Below are 22343 nucleotides of genomic sequence, written 5' to 3' on the forward strand. Positions count from 1 at the left end.
GCCCCTGTCAGCAAGAACTGTGCACGATCGTAGCATCATGATGGCAAATCAAGTCGAGGAAACACAAATTAAGGACATAAACGCCGGGACATACTTTTCTCTCGCGTTAGATGAGTCAACAGACATTAGCCATCTATCTCAGTGCAGTATCATTGCCAGGTATGCTGCAGGTGACACACTGCGTGAGGAAAGCTTGGCTGTTTTGCCAATGAAAGGGACAACAAGAGGAGAGGATTTATTCATGTCTTTCATGGAGTTTGCTAAAGAAAAAAAACTACCGATGGATAAACTTATTTCTGTCTGTACTGATGGTGCACCCTGTATGTTGGGGAAGAACAAAGGATTTGTAGTGCTTCTCCGTGAACATGAAAAGAGAGCCATCCTAAGTTTTCATTGCATCCTGCACCAGGAGGCGCTTTGCGCTCAGACGTGTGGCCAGGAGCTTGGCGAGGTGATGTCTCTGGTCATTCGAGTGGTCAACTTTATTGTTGCCCGAGCTTTAAATGATCGCCAGTTTAAAGCTCTGTTAGAAGAAGTTGGGAATCATTATCCCGGTCTGCTTTTACACAGCAACGTGCGTTGGTTGTCAAGGGGGAAGGTGCTCAGCCGTTTTGCAGCTTGCCTGAGTGAAATCCGGACTTTTCTTGAAATGAAAGGCGTCAAGCATCCTGAGCTAGCCAACACTGACTGGCTCCTGCAGTTTCACTATCTCGTGGACATAACTGGCCATCTGAACCAGCTCAATGTGAAAATGCAAGGTATTGGAAATACAATCTCATCCCTTCAACAAGCAGTGTTTGCATTTGAAAGCAAGCTGGAAGTCTTTCTCAGGGACATTGAAACAGGTCGTCTTCTGCACTTTGAAAGACTGCAACAATTTAGAGATGCATGCTTAGCAAGTGACTCCACTCAACATCTGGATCTCCAGCAGCTAGCTGGCTTTACGTTCAATCTCCTGCAGTCATTCAAAGCACGTTTTGGAGAATTTCGTGCGCGCACTGGTCTTTTCAAGTTCATCACTCATCCACATGAGTGTGCAGTGGACAAAATCGACCTGACATGCATCCCCGGGGTCTCTATCGGAGACTTTGAGCTGGAAGTTGCTGACCTGAAGGCATCAGACATGTGGATGAGTAAGTTCAAGTCACTTAATGGAGAGTTGGAAAGTCTTGCGCGACAGCGAGCAGAGCTGGCGAGGGAACACAAGTGGACAGAAATTAAAAATCTTCAACCTGAAGACCAGCTGATTCTTAAAACTTGGAACGAGCTTCCTGTGACATACCACACAATGCAGCGTGTGAGTATTGCCGTATTGACCATGTTTGGCTCTACATATGCATGTGAACAGTCTTTCTCGCATATGAGGAACATTAAGACCAACCTACGCTCACGTTTAACTGATGGAAGCCTCAACGCCTGCATGAAGCTCAACCTCACCACGTATGAACCAGACTACAAGGCCATCAGCAAAACCATGCAGCACCAGAAGTCGCATTAAAAGTAAGACATATTTAATTTATTATACGTTAAAAACACTATATGGCTCTCAATGAAATATATTTAGAAATATTTGGCTTTTATGGCTCTCCCAGTCAAAAAGGTTCCCGACCCCTGCCCTACAGACACAATTGGCCGTGTCTGCGGGTGGGAAGCCGGATGTGGGTATGTGTCCTGGTTACTGCACTAGTGCCTCCTCTGGTCGGTCGGAATGCTTGTTCAGGGGTGAGGGGGAGCTGGGGGGAATAGCATGATTGTCCCATGCGCTACGTCCCCCTGGTGAAACTCCTCACTGTCAGGTGATAAGAAGCAGCTGGCAACTCCATATGTATCGGAGGAGGCACGTGGTAGTTTGCAGCCCTCCCCGGATCAGCAGAGGGTGTGGAGCAGCAGCCGGGAAAGCTCAGAGAGCGGGGTGATTGGCCAAGTACAATTGGGGAGAAAAAGGGAGGAAAAAAATCATGACCAATAATATTGATTTTTCTTATTTATTACTGAGTCCTGGTTAAGCCCTGGATACTCTGTCCCCCTAACTGAGGCATGCCCCCCCCCAATTACTATCCCACTAACCGAGGCATGTCCCCCCCAGTTACTCCTGTTTTAATCAACAAAGGCTGTCCGGCCGTGGAGGTGGGGTAGTTGTCATTTTTAATAATACTTACAAATGCTCCCCCATCTCTCTTAATACTTTTTCTTCTTTCGAATCTCTGGGTTTTCTTTTAAAAGCCACCATCGGATACTCTGTATTTTAAGCTATAGACCACCTAAGACTAACACTAGTTTTATTCAAGAATTTTCTGAAGTTCTTTCTTTTACTATGGACAAATATGTCAGAGTTATTGTCCTTGGTGATTTCAATATATATATATATATGTTTACTGCCCTTCCAAGTCTTGCTTTATCAGTGATTTTGTTAACCTCTTTGAGTCTTTTAATCTTGAACAATCTGTTAAGGAGCCAACTCCTGATAAGGGGCATATTCTTGATCTGGTGTTGTCTTATAATGTTTCACTTAATGATATTGAACTGCTAGATTTTAATTTCTCTGATCACAAAGCTGTGGTTTTTCACACCCTGCTCCTGCTCCCTGCTCACAAGCCATCTACCTGTATCCGCTCTCGGGCTTTTAATTCCAAGTCAGCTAGTAGTTTTAGATAAAAGTTTTTATCGGCTCCAGCAAGCAATACCCTTAATCAGAAGGATCCATCCACCCATTCATTATCCAAGCCACTTATCCTAATCAGGGTCATGGGGATGCTGGAGCCTGTCCCAGCAAGTCAGGTGGGGAGACACCCTGGACAGGCCGCCAGTCCATCACAGGGCCAACACATTCTCACCTAGAGACAATTTAGTATCGCTGATTCATCTGACCGTCATGTCTGTGGACTGTGGACTGTGTATATTCTTACCCCTTCAGTGTCATGCAAATTGAAACCTCCAGGCATGTGGTGGGGGAAAGACCCAAAGTGTGGCATACCTTACACTATCACTACGAGCCACTCAGTGGTATCCTGAAGGGGAGCAAATCTGCTCCAGACCCAGAAGGATCTCTCTGCAAATTATTTATTGGATAATTTTAGTAATACCTGTCAGACGATTGTTGATGGCATTGCCCCTATTAAAGTTAAATGTGTCAAACATAATGCCCTCCCCTGGCTTAATGAGCACTTAAGGGATTTAAAGGGGCAGTGCAGGAAAGCCAAGAGAAAATGGAAGGACAAACTCAAGGCATCTCTTGATAGACTGAAAAGTTTGATGCTGGCCTATCAGAACACAGTTAAGGAAACAAGGCATTCCTACTTTTCTAATTTAATTGCTGGTAGCTGCCACAACCCTGGGGTTTATTTCAGGCTATAAATTCAGTGGTTAGACCCCCCCCCCCCCCCCGCCCACCTCAGCCAACATTTGGATGCAGCCACAGAAAAATGCGAGCAGTTTCTCCACCCCTTTATTAAGAAAATAGATGACATTAGGCTCCCCATTACATCGGTGATGAGCAATCTCCCCACTTGCATTGAACCCTCCACCAGTCTGACTCACGTTAAGCAAATTTCTCTATTGGACTTAGAAGAGTTAATCTCCCACTTGAACTCTTCCACCTGTCAACTGGACACCATCCCCACTAGATCTCTGAAAGAGGGATTTCACACCGTTGGCACACAAATTCTCTCCATTATCAACTGCTCACTGTCTACCAGCTTGTTCCCATCTAGTTTTAAACACGCAATCAATAAACATGATTCTGATTCTGATTCAATAGTCCAACCTCTCCTGAAGAAGCCTGGTCTTGACCCTCTTGTTTCAAGCAATTTTAGACCAATTTCAAATTTACTAAATTTTTTTGTCTAAAATCTTGGAAAAGTCTTTTGCTCTTCAACTAATCACATACATGAATAGTTGTAGTATTTTCAAGCAATTTCAATCAGGATTCTGTACCCACCACAGCACAGAAACAGCTCTCATTAAAGTTACCAATGACCTGTTGCTCACCGCTGACTCCGGTGCTTGCTCAATTTTAATTCTGCTTGACTTGAGTTCCGCTTTGCATATGGTCGACTATGGCATCCTTCTAAGTCCCCTGGAAAAATATGTTGGCATTAAAGGTACTGCTCTTGCCTAGGTCCAATCCTACCTATCTGACGGATCTTTCTCTGTTATCATGGGAGCATTCTCCTCATCCCCAGCCCCTCTCGCATGCAGTGTCCCCCAGGGGTCAATTCTTTGTCCAATTATTATCTTCCATTAATATGCTCCCCCTGGGTCAGATCATCCATCATCCCATCATCATAATATTAATTTTCACCGTTATGCGGACAACACCCAGCTTTATGTCCCACTTACTGGCAATGACACACAAGATCTTTCTCATGTTATAGCTTGTCTCTCCAATATTAAGTACTGGATGTCACAAAACTTCCTCTGGCTCAATGAGTCCGAAGCTGAGGTCCTTTTATTCACCCCCCCCCCAACCTAACTGGTGACCTGAAAAAGAGTCTAGGGAACCTGTTCTCCAATGTTAAGCACTCCGACTGCAATTTGGGTGTCTTTTTTTACTCCAAGCTCCGTTTTGACACACAGATCACCAAGGTAGTACAGTCTTGCTTTCTCCAAATTAAGAACATCACAAAAGTTAAAAATTTTCTGTCTCAAACGGACCTTGAAAAAGTCACCCATGCATTCATCTTGCCACATCTGGATTGGTGTAACTCCCTGTATTCAGGGCTCAGCCAAAAGTAAATGTCCCACCTCCAGCTCATCCAGCTGCCAGACTGTTAACAAATCCCAAGAGACGTGAACGCATCACTTCCATTCTTGCGACACTTCACTGGCTACCTGTTAGGGATAGGATTGATTTTAAACTTTTACTAATTACTTTTAAAGCCCTAGATGGCCTCGCTCCTACATATATGTCTGATTTACTCACACCCCACGGGCCTGGTGGCTGCCTGCGCTCCTCAGGCGGATCCTTTTTGACTGTTCCCTCAGCCACCTTCATTACTAAAGGTGACCAGGCGTCTCCTGTAAGAACCCCAGCTGTGGGACTCCCTACCTGAGGAAATTAGGCTTGCAAACTCACTGCCTTCTTTTAAATCACTTCTTCAAACTTACTTTAACAGGAAGGCTTTTTTATAGTAAATGCGTTGTTGCCCAATTTTTATTTATTTTTTTAGGTTGTTTATATCTTATACTTTTATAATTTTAGATTTTTAATTCTTTATGTTTTCATACTTTTCTTTCATCACCTTATTTTTATTGCTTTTATCCTAGTCCTTGTTTTATCCCAATGAAATGTATACGAAAAAAAACCATAGTTTGTCAAAAACGGGTTCTTTGAGAGTTGTGGCAATTGAAGAACAAGCAAACACAAAATATAAATTTTAGTCAATCTTTACTGAAAATATTCAATTACAAAGTCAGTTTTTCAAAATAATACAAAATCAAATTGTTAAAAAAAAATCGGGACAGTTTCTGGTGCGCACCAGGGAAGATCAGATGAAATTGAAAGAGCAGTTTCTAAGGCCAAACTTAAATACATTTCCAACAGTCCTCTTTCACATTCCTTCACTTTTTTGGCCATTTGCCAGAGAGTATGTAAACAAAGTCCTTATGTGAAGAAATGACCATAAAAGGAAGAAAGAGTAAGTGTCTAGGTGTAGGTGTCTGCTTAATTTACGAGGATGTTTATGTGGAGTGTGTGTCTGTGTGAGAGAGACAGAGAGAAAGATGTGTGTCACAGTACATTCAACTAACTATAGTAACTAAATAATAGACTGATTATATATGTGATATGCATAAACCGTAAACCGATCTTCTTCAATCGGCTCCAGCTCTCTTCATTTTAATTATGCTCTTGTAACTTAATCTTGACTATGTTTAACCTTGTTCTGTGGAGTGGATCTGGCATAATGATCTACATTTTTATTGTATTTTGTTGTTTTATCTTAACTATGTTCATTATTTTATCCTGTTGTGTAAGGCAACTTGTAATGCTGTTCAGAAAGGTGCGATGTAAATAAAGTTTATTATCATTATTATTATTATTATTATTGGGTGGCACAGTGGTTAGCGCAGTCGCCTCACAGCAATAAGGTCCTGGGTTCGAACCCGGGGGTTGTCCAACCATGGGGGTCATCCCGGGTCGTCCTCTGTGTGGAATTTGCATGTTCTCCCCGTGTCTATGTGGGTTTTCTCTGGATGCTCCGGTTTCCTCCCACAGTCCAAAGACATGTAGGTCAGGTGAATCGGCCATACTAAATTGTCCCTAGGTGTGAATGTGTGCGAGAGTGTGTGTGTGTGTGTGTGTGTGTGTGAGTGTGTGTGTGTGTGTGTGTGTGTGTGGGCCCTGTGATGGACTGGCGGCCTGTCCGGGGTGTCTCCCCACCTGCCGCCCAATGACTGTTGTGATAGGCTCCAGCATCCCGTGACCCAACTTCGGATAAGTGGCTTGGATAATGGATGGATGGATGGATTATTATTGTTATCCCTGGGTGGGCCAGAAAATTGTGAGTTTGAACATCAGCAGCCCCAATGACAGTGAGAGCAAAGGCTCAGCCTTCAGTTCGGGACATTGTCTGCTGGTCACTAAAGTCTACATAGCAGATTTACTCTTGTACAGTAATATGAGCAGCACTTCATGGAGCAGTTTCATGTAAAGACTGTGTGTTTGTGTAAACATGGCTGTGGTGGTAATGTCTATGATATTACCCCCCCCCCCCCCAGGTGCAGGTGGTGATTCTTCATGTCAAAAACTATGGTGACAAGTCTTTTAATTTTACCTTTGACATCGACACCAAATGGAAAGAATACTTCACTCTCAGAGATGACAGTGGTGTCAGCCAAGGCAAGCAGCTAAAACTCAAACAAGGTATGTAGGGGACACAATGAAAAGACCCGCAGGCCACATTTCACTTGTTCCGGTCAATATTGATGTCAGTCAGTCAATCCATTAATCAAACTTTACATATATTGCAAAATGCATTGTAATTGAGTTCTCATAACAGCAAGCTAAAGTTGAAAAAAGGACAAGCCTTTTGTTTATACAAAGGAGTGTGTGTGTGTGTGTGTGTGCGTGCGTGCGTGCGTGCGTGCGTGCGTGCGTGCGTGCGTGCGTGCGTGCGTGCGTGTGTGTGTGGAGGTTATGGTGAGGCCCTCATGCATGAATGTATGCATTAGTAAATGTTTGAAAGTATGTAAATGAGCAACAAAATTGAATACATCACCCATGTTTTTCTGGATGCATGTTGGAGAGTCAAATTTACACGAGAGACATGTTCATCATATGAACTATGACACTGTTTAAATCTCATTTCCCACTTTTCCCTCTCTTAAATTTCTAATGCTGGGTCTAATGCGGAGTGGAAAAAAAGGGGGGGGGTAACAAAAATAAATAAATACGTTTGAAAATAAATAAATAAATAAAATTTGAATGCTGCATTGACATGGAATCCAAGAAATGGCAGACAGCAAACTGGAAGTCATTATTGTGGATGAGAGCAGGACTGTAAAATCAGATGACACTGGCAAATTATGCCGACAATGGCAACGGCAGACAGCACTGCTATCCAAAGTTAAAATATTCTAACTTTTTGATGTCCTCTGTGATGGAAATTACAACTGGATGTTATGGAGCACATCACCAAACAAAAAAAGATGGCAGATTAATTTTATAGGTATATGAATTGACAGAGGGCGGCTTGGTGGCACAGTGATTAGCGTGGTCGCCTCACAGCAAGAAGGTCCTGGTTCGAGCCCAGGGGTAGTCCAACCTTGGTGGGTCATCCTGGGTCGTCCTCTGTGTGGAGTTTGCATGTTCTCCCCGTGTCTGCGTGGGTTTCCTCCGGGTGCTCCGGTTTCCTCCCACAGTCCAAAGATATGTAGGTCAGGTGAATTGGTCGTACTAAATTGTCCCTAGGTATGAATGTGTGTGTGTGTGTGTGTGTGTGTGTGTGTGTGTGTGTGTGTGTGTGTGTGTGTGTGTGTGTGTGTGTGTGTGTGTGTGTGCATGTGAGCCCTGTGATGGCCTGGCAGCCTGTCCAGGGTGTCCCCCCGCCTGCTGGCAAATGACTGCTGGAATCGGCTCCAGCATCCCTGAGAGCAGGATAAGCAGTTCAGATAATGGATGGATGGATGGATGGATGAATTGACAGAATTACTGTAGATAATTGAATAAAACAAACACAAAACACGTTTGTACAATATCTTTTTTTTTTTACAAACAATACACCACAATGGCAACCCTTGTAGCTCTTTTGTTTTTGTTTTTTTGTTTGTTTATTTGTTTATTTATTTTACCGTCCTGTCATTCCATCACACAGTGTGGTTTTTCCCGTTCCGTTTTGCCAATTGCCGTTTCCCATCTCCCGGATTCCATGTGGATGCAGCATAAGGGTTGCAGCTGGAATCAGTAGGAATCTGTATGGTTCACACCAACCCAGTCCCTTTTGCCTACCACTGAGGACAGAGAATTAAGCAATGTCTGCGCAAAACTATCCAGTGTTATCACAACAATATGAATTTACTTTTCTGTTACCTGTTTCTCTCACACAGCGGGTCATGACTGAGCTTCCCTGTGTGCGTTATAATGGTTGTCTTTGCAAAGTTTAACTGTGAATATCTTAATGAAGACGCTTCATTTCTGGCACGAGAAAAGCAGTGATGAAAGGACAAGCAAGAATAATAAGCTGAACTGGAAAAGCCATGATTCATTTGCAATAAGCGGCTTGGATAATGGATGGATGGATTGTAAATAAATGTTGCCCCCCCTTTTTTTTTTCTCCCCAATTGTATCTGGCCAATTACCCTACTCTTCCAAGCTGTCCCGGTCACTGCTCAACCCCCTCTGCCGATCTGGGGAAGGCTGCAGACTACCACACGCCTCCTCCAATACATGTGGAGTCGCCAGCTGCTTCTTTTCACCTGACAGTGAGGAGTTTTGCCAAGGGGAGGTAGCACGTGGGAGGATCACGCTATTCCCCCCGGTTCCCCCACACCCCCCAAACAGGCACCCCGACCGACCAGAGGAGGCACTAGTGCAGCGACCAGGACACACGCCCACATCCAGCTTCCTGCCTCAGGCATGGCCAATTGTGTCTGTAGAGACGCCCAACCAAGCTGGAGGTAACACAGGGATTCGATCCAGCGATCCCCGTGTTGGTAGGCAACGGAATAGACCGCTACTCTACCCGGACGCCCTTGTAAATAGATGTTCAATCATGGCAAGGCAGCATAACAGAATATAATTCCGCTCCCCTCCCTATGCAGGATAACCAAGGCCATGGTCACACTGAGTGGTAGATCTGATAGTCTTTTATGATCATCATGTCACACACTATGTGGTGTGACCAGATTGAAGTCTTGCCATCAGTCTGGCCAGATTGTATGACTCGTATAAATTCTGTTGACACGCTTTGACCTTGGTTTGAGTTTATGTCACCCAATGGAGGAATGGGATCAGGGTGCATCACTCACAAATCTGGCTCCCGAGCAGCCACAAACTAGTGTTTTTGGGGAGAAACACTAGAACAACAAAAAGAGTTGGGAGCTTTCTGCTTGGTGGGGTAATGCTTTCTCCTAACCGACACGATTTGCATTTGTGTTCAAAATCCTATTTTCGCATGCAGACACAACATCTTTTCAAGTCAGTCACTGGGATCAGCTCAGAAGTCCTGCTGCACCACACAAGTGAGTCCAGAAACTTCTGACAGTGCTAGCCTAAGATTGCGTCCCATTGACAGACGTGGATGGACTCTGTTGCATTAATCAAATCAAAACATGTAGGACTTTTTTTTTTGGTGTGAAAAGGTTCCCCCTTTTTTCTCCCCAATTGCATTTTGCCAATTACCCCACTCTTCCGAGCCATCCTGGTCGCTGCTCCACCCCCTCTGCCGATCCAGGGAGGGCTGCAGACTACCACATGCCTCCTCCAATACATGTGGAGTCACAAACCGTTTCTTCTCACCTGACAGTGAGGAGTTTCGCCAGGGTGACATAGCACGTGGAAGGATCACGATATTTCTCCCAGTACCCCCTCACCCCATAACAGTCACCCCGACCGACCAGAGGAGGCGCTAGTGCAGCTACCAGGACATATACCCACATCCGGCTGCCCACCTGCAGACACGACCAATTGTGTCTGTAGGGACGCCCAACCAAGCCGGAGGTAACACGGGGATTCGAACTGGCGACCCCCGTGTTGGTAGGCAATGGAATAGACCGCTACGCTACCCGGACGCCCAGACCTTGGGATTTGGACTACAATGCTAGACATTTGTCTGCATTTCAGAAACATGACTTATGATGGGTTTTTTTTAAGGGAGTTGTTCCTTATCCAATGCGAAGGTCTGAGGACAGGATGTTGTGTTGCTGTAAAGCCCCTTGAGGCCAATTTGCAATTTGTGATATTGGACTATACAAATAAAATTGACTTGACTTAACTTGCCTTTACTTGTCTTGACTCAGGGGAGAACCCTAATTTGTCCCCTTCTTGCCAAGCAATTTCATCACCTTGAATTGCGATTGTTGCAATTAGGGGATGACTAGGATCGTCCCTAATCTATAATTGTTGGATATGCTGTCTGTGAGATTTAAAATGCATTATGGGAGGTTTGATGAAGCTATTTGGTTGTAATAGACAAGCAACAGAAAACACAAATCCAGTCGTAGCGATCACCTTCAAGAATGGAGAGCTGGTTAAGCACAACATTATTTTCAAATTGTCAGTCCAAATGTTGCTGATGAATTCGTGCGGATGTCTACAGGACTTAGATGTCTTCCATTTTAATTTAGATTTCACACTGTGGTCCGTGTGATTTTACTGTTATCAGTCTAAATTTCTTCTTTTTGCTGTTTCTAGGACAGAGCTACACCATCAACATACTTTTCCAGTCAGAGGACGCAGGATTCTATCACGCGAGACTGAACTTAGGATTTATGCCAGACCTACCATCCATTCCTTCCTTTGATATTACAAATGTCCTAGAAATAAAAATGCTGGCCTCCATAGCCCCATTCAAGCGCCGCCCCATTCCCCGAGGACCTGTCCGTTGTTTCAAACCCGAGAGGCGGGCAACTCCAAAATGGTATGGCAAATTACAACATGACTAAGTGTTGATGCATAGGTGTGTTAATATTTATCTGGTGTATGATATTATATTTTTTTCGGAAATGTGTAATTTAGAAGGCGGTCTATTTACCAATTGGAATTTAATCAAAAACGAAATTGTAATCCTTCCTTGTGCCCTTTTTTCCACTTTCACCTACCAGGAAGAAGGACCTGAAATCTTATGTGCCTTTGAAAGAGTATAAGGTGCCCCACTACGTAAAATTACATACTCTTGTGAAGTTATTGGAGGACAACAGTGTGCCCAGAAATTCTTGGCAGAGGAATGTTAAGTATGCATTTTCATCTGTGCAAAGTAAACTTTCATTAATTAATTGATGAATCACCATCGGATTCAGCCGCCATTACATGCCGTTATGTCATGATTTTGATTTATCTTTGTAACATATTGTCAGTATTGAGCTACGCCTGGGCAACTTTGCTGGGCAGTTTTCCCTTAGGACGTCAAGTAAAGAAACGGTTTTTGTTGCACCGTCTCCTTACCCCATCCGATGCATGATGAGTTTGTCTTTAAAGTACTCACCACTGAAAATCCCGAGCTCTACCCTATACTGTAAGCATCATATTTACTAGAAAAAACAGTTGCTAGGCTATCCCAGCATGTAAGTGTTGTGCATTAAGCACACAGTGTCTGATGTAAAGTTGACTGGATTCTGTTGTCATGTCGGATCAAAAAAAATTTCTTTCAGCTTAATTTTCTTTTTCTTTTTTTCAAAATTGACACACCCTTTTTTACTGTTTTATATACACAGATTGTGCCACTGCTATGGAGACTAGGGACGCACTAATACCACTTTATTAAGACCAAGTACAAGTATTCACATTTGGGTACTTGCCGATACCGAGTACCAATATGAGTACTTAATAATACCATTACAGTTCTAACAATGACTTTGAAAACTTGTTTTATTTTCGTCAGATGTTCCTCACTTTCCGACTGTGCCAAATGAAATATACAACATGATGCTGTTGCTGACATTTTAATTACTGCTGCACGATTTGTTGAAAAAGTCATATTGCGATTATTGTGGACAATATTGCCATTTGCGATTGCGATATGATAAACAAATGTATAACTATGTAGTTATGCAGACTGCACACACACAGACATTCACACACACACACACACACACACACACACACACACACACATTTTATTATCTAATTAAGTTGCAGCCTTTTGCGGTTATATGATTGCACAGTCTGAAATCGCGATTGCGATTAGATGAATCGTGCGGCACTAATTTTAACATTCAGCTTTGTGGTTCCTGAACAAACATGGCACTGCCACACATTTCACTTAAATGTAACACATTCAGTAGATTTCAATACAGCATACAACTGTAGCAGAACTGAAATGATAATGTTATGTTAGTGCTGTCTGTGAGGAATTTCCTTTAAAATACACCAGGCACGGAAGCGCCGCATCACGTAGGCAAGGCGGAGCGTTTTGGGTTTTTTTTTTTTTTTAAGTTGCTACACCAACTGTGTCTGTGTAGTGTGTGGTTGTGTGCCAGACCTGTTTTCTGATGAGTTTTCTGAGGAGATTTCTGCATGCATATTGAGTTTTGCCAAGTGATAATGCAGTTGGCAGTAATGGAATGTAACTAAGTACAGTTACTCAAGTACTGTACTTAAGTACAAATTCAAGATACTTTACTTGAGTGTTTATGCAACTTTATATTTCTATTCCACTACATTTCAGATGCAAATATTGTATTTTCTACCCCGCTTCATTTGTCTGACAGCTTTAGTTACTAGTTACTTTTCAGATTACAATTTTTCATACCCTTCCTGTCTAGTGAAACCATGTATTTCCAAATTTGGTGATTTTTGAATTTGATTTTTACTGATACACTGAAGGATTACGTGTTCCTTTATGGGGTGATCAGATTCTCATACTTCTTAAGATAAATACACTTTAAAAAAAACAACCTTGGATTAGCAGAAAAATGCATCGTCACAAAGCTGAAAACAGGGCTGTTTTCAGAGCTCATGAAAAGTTGACTTTTCATAGATATGTGGTTCCCACAGGACAGCAACACTACAAAAATATGATCTTATGGAATATGCATTGCTATAGATTTAACTACCCAATAGTGTATAAAGTAGATAAAATTAGCTCAACCTTAAACATCTACAGCAGTAAAGTGTAATTTACACATTAATTCAGCAGTAATATTAATTCAAAACCATCATATCTGATAGTACAGGCAGGGACGGGGACCATTTTCTCTGCAGAATGAGTACTTTTACATTTCATACTTTAAGTACATTTTGCTGATAATACTTTAATACTTTTACTTAAGTAAGGTTTTGAATGTCGGACGTTTACTCATAGTGGAGTATTTTCATAGTTTGGTATGAGTGATTTTGATTAAGTAAAGGATCTGAACACTTCATCTACCACTGGCAGTGGTTAAACACGTAATGTTTTTTTTTAGACAGCTCTGTGTAATTTTCCCCTGTTGAAGCAGAAATGAAACAGCAAACATGGCAGGCACATAACCACATGCAACACAGTCGCAGTTGGTCTGGCAGGTAAAAACCACCACGCTCCGACCCACCCACATGACAGCCGGCGTCCGTCACTGGGCTGTCTGCCCTCATCCAAGTCACATGCGCTTGTAACTGTAATTTCGCACTCTGTTTGGGCAAAATACACATCGACGTGTTTGTCTGCTCCTCGGCCGTCACTCTGCACCCTCTATCTGGCTCCATCTCCTCCTCTTTCCGTACGAATGGCAGAAAAAGGCACCGCTCACTTCTCACAATTTCAACATGAATTGTCTAGTCGGGTATAGGATGCGGTTGTATAGGAGTAGTTTTACAAGTGTGAGTACATAAGGACAGTATCGGCTCGATACCTGATACCGGTATTGGTATTGGTGCATCCCTAACGGAGACTGTGTGACTATTTTTTTCCAGTGACTTCTAGTTATTTTACAGCGGAAGAATGCTAATTTAACTCACAATATCCAAGCTCTAGACTGAGGCCAGTGTCAGAATCCTGTAAATTGTAAAATGGAGGTCACAGTTTAATGTTTCTCTAATGCCGACCATGACTATAGAAGTTATCATCAGCCATTGTTTCATCACCTTTTGAGCAAAACCACTGTCTCTTTACTGTCTCTTTAGAGCATTGCTGAAAAGTCCTCTGAGCATGAAGAACTATTCTTATAAGTTCAAATGGCTGCTGTACATAGAGGAGCTTCAGAGGAACAAGGACATCAAGCAGTACAATATGGTTGACGTCTCCATGTCCAGAGACCCAAGTAGGAGGGACTGTCTCATTCTGCAGGTTATATCCCCTTACACACACCACACACACACACACACACTACTACTAATTGCAAAGTCAATGCAAATAGATTTCTTTTACTCACTTTCTGCCTCATCAGGTTCCAGACGTCTCTCAGAACTGTCCATTTTTGCGACCTGGTGACCAGCTGGTGGTGACGCCTTCAGAAGTGTCAGAGGGTTCAAAGAGTTATGGATATGAAGTCTATGTCTTTTATGTGGAAAACGATCAGGTCTTCCTGCACTGTCACAGAGAGTAAGAACGCCATTATCTTACAATACTTGACATTAACAGTTGACCAAAATGTGATCATGTTCATCATTTCCATTATACGTATAGGAGAGGATTACACAAAATAATGCTAGTGTCAGGAATGCTTTAGGACATTATTTTTGCTTTTAACTCCACACCTCTGGCAACATCTGGATGATTTTTAACTGATTAATAAACAAATTGGCCATGATTAATTTCACTCTCTCATACAATTATTTGTGGGTTGGCTTTTTAGGTTGGTAAACCTCTTCACAGACAACATGAAGTTCAATGTTGAGTTCACAGTGGACCGTTTCACCATTCGCATCCAGCATAGGGCAGCGGAGCTGGTGTCTGGACTACGGAAGGTTCTGTTTCCCACTGGCACCTCCTTCTACAAGCAGACAGAAGTACCCACTTTCAGGTCAGACATGAAGATCAAGAATGATTTGCACAATGTTGACCATGTAAGGAATAGCGATGATGGTCATATGGTAGATTTCACCTTGTTCTTTATGTACTGAATCGACTTCCATTGCAACTCTGAAATGAAACTCCCAATTTTTTATGTGTAGCCCATTTAACAGCCATATGACGAAGGAGCAAAACCTAGAGCAGTACACGGCTGTACAGCACATTTTAGCTGGTTCATCCAGACCTGCCCCATACCTTGTGTTTGGATCTCCTGGCACAGGTACAATGTGTGTGTGTGTGTGTGTGTGTGTGTGTGTGTGTGTGTGTGTGTGTGTGTGTGTGTGTGTGTGTGTGTGTGTGTGTGTGTGTGTTGTGCGCGCATGCACACTTGTGCTTGTGTATGTAGCTGTTACTTCAATATCACAATACTACTTTATCCTTGATCCTCATCAGGGCTTAGTTGGTTGGTTCTAAGCAGATCAGACATTTTACCAACCAATCACTTCCCTACTTAGTTAGAAAACTCAGTGCAAGTTTTTTTTAATAATAATTTAGAACATGATGAATGCTTATTTGTGTTAAGGCTCTTACTCTAAGCTGGAACTTTTGCTTGCCAGGGAAAACATCAATTGTGGTGGAGGCCATCAAGCAGATAGACAAGAGCAATGCCTCCTGCCACATCTTGGCATGCTGTCACACTAACAGTGCTGCTGACCGTCTCTGTATTCGGCTTTTGGAAAATGATGTGGAGGTACACAAAGTGTACCGCATGTACGCCGTTTATCACAAGGGAGCTAAACCCCAAGAACTGCAGGTCAGAACAGTATTCTAGCATCCATTCCCTGTACTCGTTTCCTTCTCTCTAAATTAATATCATTTGGAATCATTTCATAATATTGAGTTATTGCTGCTGTACTCAATTGCATCTTTTACTGTTCGCTTGAATTTCTTTGTGCATATGTGTGTGTTTGCATTGTTGTTTTCTACAGAAGTGCTGTAACAAGTCAGAGGATGACCTTCCTACGAGAAAAGAACTGATGCAGTATACGATCGTAGTCACCACGTTGCTAAATGCTTCAAGGTAGCTAACACTAATTGGCAACAAAAGTGCTAATGTTGATTATATCTGTCAATATTTATGATTCTGTACTGCTAAAGGTTTAATAATAAGTAATCAGGATTCCTGATTCCTGAATTCCTGATTCCTGAGTATGGGGTACCGGGGCAGTTGCTACAAGCCATCCGGTCCTTATATAACCAAAGTGAGAACTTTCTCCCCGGGCACAGCTCCAGGCAGGGCGTGGTCCACCGGACGTAGCAGACTAGGCTCCCCTAGCCGATCCAACACAAGCTCTCCTAGCCAGACACCTTTGACACACCTCCCTGCACTCCATACGACGACACCAAAAACAAAGTCCAAAAAAAAAAAAGTACCACCCTTTTTGGCACATACACTCACTGGCCACTTTATTAGGTACACCTTGCTAGTACCGGGTTGGACCCCCTTTTGCCTTCAGAACTGCCTTAATCCTTCGTGGCATAGATTCAACAAGGTACTGGAAACATTCCTCAGAGAGTTTGGTCCATATTGACATGATGGCATCACGCAGTTGCTGCAGATTTGTCGGCTGCACATCCATGATGCGAATCTCCCGGTCCACCACATCCCAAAGGGGCTCTATTGGATTGAGATCTGGTGACTGTGGAGGCCATTTGAGTACAGTGAACTCATTGTCATGTTCAAGAAACCAGTCTGAGATGATTCGAGCTTTATGACATGGCGCGTTATCCTGCTGGAAGTAGCCATCAGAAAATGGGAACACTGTGGTCATAAAGGGATGGACATGGTCAGCAACAATACTCAGGTAGGCTGTGGCGTTGACACGATGCTCAATTGGTACTAAGGGGCCCAAAGTGTGCCAAGAAAATATCCCCCACACCATTACACCACCACCACCAGCCTGAACCGTTGATACAAGGCAGGATGGATCCATGCTTTCATGTTGTTGACGCCAAATTCTGACCCTACCATCCGAATGTCGCAGCAGAAATCGAGACTCATCAGACCAGGAACGTTTTTCCAATCTTCTATTGTCCAATTTTGGTGAGCCTGTGCGAATTGTAGCCTCAGTTTCCTGTTCTTAGCTGACAGGAGTGGCACCCGGTGTGGTCTTCTGCTGCTGTAGCCCATCTGCCTCAAGGTTCGACGTGTTGTGCGTTCGGAGATGCTCTTCTGCATACCTCAGTTGTAATGAGTGGTTATTTGAGTTACTGTTGCCTTTCTATCAGCTCAAACCAGTCTGGCCATTCTCCTCTGACCTCTGGCATCAACAAGGCATTTTCGCCCACAGAACTGCCGCTCACTGGATATTTTCTCTTTTTCGGACCATTCTCTGTAAACCCTAGAGATGGTTGTGCGTGAAAATCCCAGTAGATCAGCAGTTTCTGAAATACTCAGAAGAGTCCGTCTGGCACCAACAACCATGCCACGTTCAAAGTCACTTAAATCACCTTTCTTCCCCATTCTGATGCTCGGTTTGAACTGCAGTAGATCGTCTTGACCATGTCTAGATGCCTAAATGCATTGAGTTGCTGCAATGTGATTGGCTGATTAGAAATTTGCGTTAACGAGCAGTTGGACAGGTGTGCCTAATAAAGTGGCCGGTGAGTGTATGTGTGTTGGTTCTGCAATGCAGGTTTTTTTTTAAACTCTAATTCTTTCCACCCAGTTTTAGCAGCGACGTCTGGGAGGTTGTTCTCGGTCTCTATTTGAGTGAAGCAACTAGAGACTGACTTGTGAGTCTTCCCATTCTGTGATATCATCAAGTTTTGAAGGGGAGATAAACTCTGGATGGGTTTTTTTTAGATCTGCTATTGGTGTAACCTTTTGTGCAATCGTTATTTCTTTTCGACTTGTTTTTATTCTGGAAATGTTGACTGTTATGTGTATTCACACCTGGCAAGTGGTCATACTTCAATACCACAACCTCCCCTGTTAACACTTAGTATCTCCACAAGAGTAATTAGAGTTCGAGAAACTCATTCATTTCACTTGCCCAGATTTTGGCACCCAATTCAGGTTTTCAAAGGCTCAGCACTGCCTCAGATAAACAATGTAAGTGTTAACAAGATGCCTGAGATACTAACTTCTATCAAGGCATTACATTTTTATGTGTATTTGTAGTGTAGCAAGGATGCTCTCTCTCCTTCCTCGGGAAGTTCACCAAAGATAGGAATGGGTGGTCTTTTCATATATCAGTTGGGCCTGCAAAGTGGCCTTCTCTTCACCTCACATAAAGGTGCCAAATTGACATTAACCAGACAGGAAAATCACCAAAGAAACCATGCGTTTGACATGGTTATCAGATTTACAGCAGGACATGGGGCCACTTAACGATCTTTCCAGGTCATCGTCACCGTTGATCACAGGAAGATCTAATCTCATCTCCACATGAGACAAGAACTCTTTCACACCAGAGTAAAACTTTTTCTCACCTCACCATATGGTGGAGACTGGAGACTGGAACAGACTGAAACTCTGGCATTCACCTAAAAAACAAAAAAAACAAATGAACTTATGAACCCATGAACATGTTTGTTTCCTGAACTGAGTTGACCTCTTATATGTTATAATCATGAATTAATTTTGAGCTTTTGGGGAAGGAAGAAAAAGTTTTATTGGAGGTCTTCTTGATCCTCTCTCTGTCTCTCTCTCTCTCTGTCTCTCTCTGTCTCTCTCGCTCTCTCTCTCTCTTTTTTTTCTCTCTCTCGCTCTCTCTCACACACACACACACACACACACACACACACACACACACACACACACACACACACACACACACACGTGTGTGCACACCTTATCTAAGGTCATAAGTTCTTTAGAATCTATCAATGTAACATTCCATGTCTGAATTAATGTGAATTAACTGTTTAATGATCTTGTAATCCAGTTAATATTACTCAGCAAATGTTTTCATGAAAAAATAGTTCAGCTCCCATATCTGGTCTGGTGGCCTGTCCTGGGTGTCTCCCCAACTGCCGCCCAATTTGGCATTCAATTTCACTGCTATGCACCCAGCTTAATCTATCCACCAAGCCTACCTCCACTCTTCCGCCCACTTCCCTTTCTGACTGCTTACTAGAAATTGAATCCTGGTTTTCATACCACTTTTTCAAACTTAATAGTGATAAAACTGAGGTCCTCCTAGTAGGCACTAAATCTTTGGTCAAACCTTTTTCTCTGACTATTGACAATTCTATAGTTCCTCCATCGGCTCAGGCTAAGAGTCTGGGTGTCATCTTGGACAGCACATTATCTTTTGAAGCTCACATCGACAGTGTTACTCGGTCTGCATACTTCCACCTACGCAATATTAATCGTCTTCGCCCGTCATTTACACCTAACAGCACCGCCATACTCACTCACACCCTGGTTACATCCCGTATTGACTACTGTAATTCTATCCCCTTTGGTCTTCCCCTCAAGCGCCTTTATAAACTTCAATTTGTCCAGAATTCAGCTGCACATGTCATTACCAGAATTCCTTCCATAGATCATATCACTCCTGTTCTTCCGCAGCTCCACTGGCTCCCTGTTAAATACTGCATTCACTTCAAGATCTTGCTCCTCACCTTTAAGGCCCTTAATAACCTAGCTCCTTCGTATCTTTCCAAACCCCTTCATATCCTCATGCCCTTCCGCACTCTCAAATCTACTTCTGCTCTCAAACTCACTACACCATCGGCCCGCTTGACTACCATGAGGTCTAGAGCCTTCAGTCATTCTGCCCCCTGCCTATGGAACTCTCTCCCACAAGAAATTCGCAACATTGACTCTCTTTCAACCTTCAAATCTCATCTCAAAATGCACCTTTTAAAACTATCATTTTCAGTCTGATCCACGCTTCATTGAGTTTTGTGCAGATGTTGATTTTATACTTATCTGTTGTATTAACCCTTTATCGTCTACCCTGCTTTGTTTTGATTTTATGCTGTCTGATACTGTGCTGCTTGTTTGTTTTACTGCGCTCTGTAAGGTGTCCTTGAGTGCTTTCAAAGGCCCCCACAAATAAAACGTATTATTATTATTATTGTTGTTATTATTGTTATTATTATTAATGACTGCTGGGCTAGGTTCCAGCATCCCTGCAACCCTGAGGGCAGGATAAGCAGTTTGGATAATGGATGGATGGATGGATGGATAAAATGGCTATTAAAGCCAGATTTAATGCATTGTTTGCCATGTGACCACACAGCTATCTAGTGACCATTTCTGGTAGGACACGTATCTGAATTATTGATATATTGACCATTATTGTACTGATTTTCTTACAATTAATCCCTTAATGCATTATACGATGCTACAATTTAATTTAGCAGACACTTTTATCCAAAGTGACGTACATCTGAGAGAGAGAGAGCGAGAGAGAGAGAGAGAGAGGGAGAGGGAGGGAGAGAGAGATGATCAAGTAATTATTTGAATACAAGTGTCTCAGAGAACTGAAATGTATTCAACTTCCACTTAGTACCTAGCCACAGTTTAGAGAATTCAGGTTTTATTGTCTTTATTCTGTACTTACTTGTGTGATTAATATTATGGAATTTCTAAGTGTTTGCCCATAGATTTACATGATGTGTCAATGTTGGACGACAGAAATGAGTGAGTATCTCGGCTCATGAAAAGTGTGTAGCCTTCAAATATCCTCCCTAGATAACACATTAATAAGATTATTCTTCTTCATTTGAAGGCAACAGTTTTCCCTGCCTACACAAAGTAATCAATTAGTAAACATGGGCGTTCCTTCAAAAGCTTGCCAAAGTAGTGTCCTCTTCCATTTAACACCTGCCTACAAACTTAAGTGTTTACACATTTTCTTGCATTTGGGCTTCTTCTTCTTCTTTTGCAATCTTTTATTTAAACCTTCTGTTGCTATTTTTGTGTATCTCAAGTTATTTTGCATTTTATGCGTTCAAGACTCATTTTAAAGGTTAATCGGAGTCGTTTCCTCCCACCTGCAAAGCTGGTTTGAGGGGTTTTGGGGGGTTTTTTGTGTGTGATTAGAGTAGAGCTCTTTCATTGGACTCTGCCGCCTTCCAGTGAACGCACCGACACCTGGACACACACGCCAGCTGTGTGTGCTGCTTCTGTGCTGCCTCAGCTAGGCTGAGCCATTCTCCAAGCTGAACCTCTGAACCAACTCCTTCAAAGTGGTTCTCCTCCGGCTGTCACCATGGCAACCCGAAGTCCACTGACTCTGCTTCAACATGCTCAATGTGCTTCGGAAAAGCCTTCTACATCCTCAGCTATCCATCGCCGCAGAAACAAGTAGGACCAAACCCATCTCCATGCATTATGCATATGGGAGTTGATGCAAGAGCTTCCCTAAATTGTTTCCTTTTTCGATTGGTTTTAGTCGCCTCCTATTGCATTCAGATTCATCTCCGATTTCGTTGACCTCCAACTTAATTCATTCATTCATTCTGTCAGCAATAATTTGTTAGTTTAATGCTCATTCTCTCAAACATCCCTTCATTGATTTTCCCCATTCAGCCATGTCTATTTTTTTTAATACTTGTTCTAACTGTATATAGGGTATGTGTATTGCCTTCATCCCTGTGGCAATACACTGCCACTACCCGGGTTCCCTGGCACACAGACACAGAACGTAAATGAGGGCACAACAGCCCATTTATTAGAATAACACTTTAAAAACACCAGAGTTAAAACCCATATAAAAACACTAAAAACAAGTTGAACTAGTTCACCTGGACACAACGTTTGAGAAAAACGTTTTATCACTCATCTAAGTGACCTCTTCAGTCTAAACTGACTGCACGTATCCCCACCCTTATAAACAATACAGTGGCATGACGACCGAAACCGATGATCGTTTTCATATGCAAATTGCCGTGACCATTAACTACAGTTACAATGGCCATGTGTACATGTGTACTATTCACAGAGGACTGGGGAATAGTTGCAATCACAGCATTGTAAGGTGGTGACAGATATACTCTTAGCTGCCCCCCCCCGGTTCAGGGAAGGTTGTTCCCTCTTCACATAGATGTCCTCTTTGACTCCCCGTTCAAACCAGATGAGGATATGCACATCCTCATCGTTGGAGGAGTGGCCACTGGCCTGTAGATGGGTGTAGACTGCAGAGTTCTGGCCTGACATGTTAGCTCTTCTGTGTTGTGCCATCCTCTTGGCCAGCGTCTGTTTGGTTTCCCTGATGTACAACTCACAGCAATCCTCCTGGC

At 42.9% G+C, this 22343-nt stretch overlaps 1 protein-coding gene across 1 annotated transcript in view; it reads left to right on the forward strand.

Annotated features, from left to right (window-relative positions):
* The window catches only part of LOC130107701 (putative helicase mov-10-B.2), a 64866-nt gene that overhangs the window by 36801 nt on the left and 5722 nt on the right, over positions 1-22343 (forward strand). Inside the window, exons 5-13 of the mRNA XM_056274416.1 lie at positions 6718-6862; positions 10850-11075; positions 11260-11388; positions 14255-14417; positions 14518-14672; positions 14926-15093; positions 15245-15363; positions 15701-15897; positions 16073-16164. Coding sequence (XP_056130391.1) covers positions 6718-6862; positions 10850-11075; positions 11260-11388; positions 14255-14417; positions 14518-14672; positions 14926-15093; positions 15245-15363; positions 15701-15897; positions 16073-16164 — 1394 coding nt within the window. The remainder of the gene's footprint in view (positions 1-6717; positions 6863-10849; positions 11076-11259; positions 11389-14254; positions 14418-14517; positions 14673-14925; positions 15094-15244; positions 15364-15700; positions 15898-16072; positions 16165-22343) is intronic.

Source organism: Lampris incognitus, chromosome 2, assembly GCF_029633865.1.
Source record: "Lampris incognitus isolate fLamInc1 chromosome 2, fLamInc1.hap2, whole genome shotgun sequence".
NCBI lineage: Eukaryota > Metazoa > Chordata > Actinopteri > Lampriformes > Lampridae > Lampris > Lampris incognitus.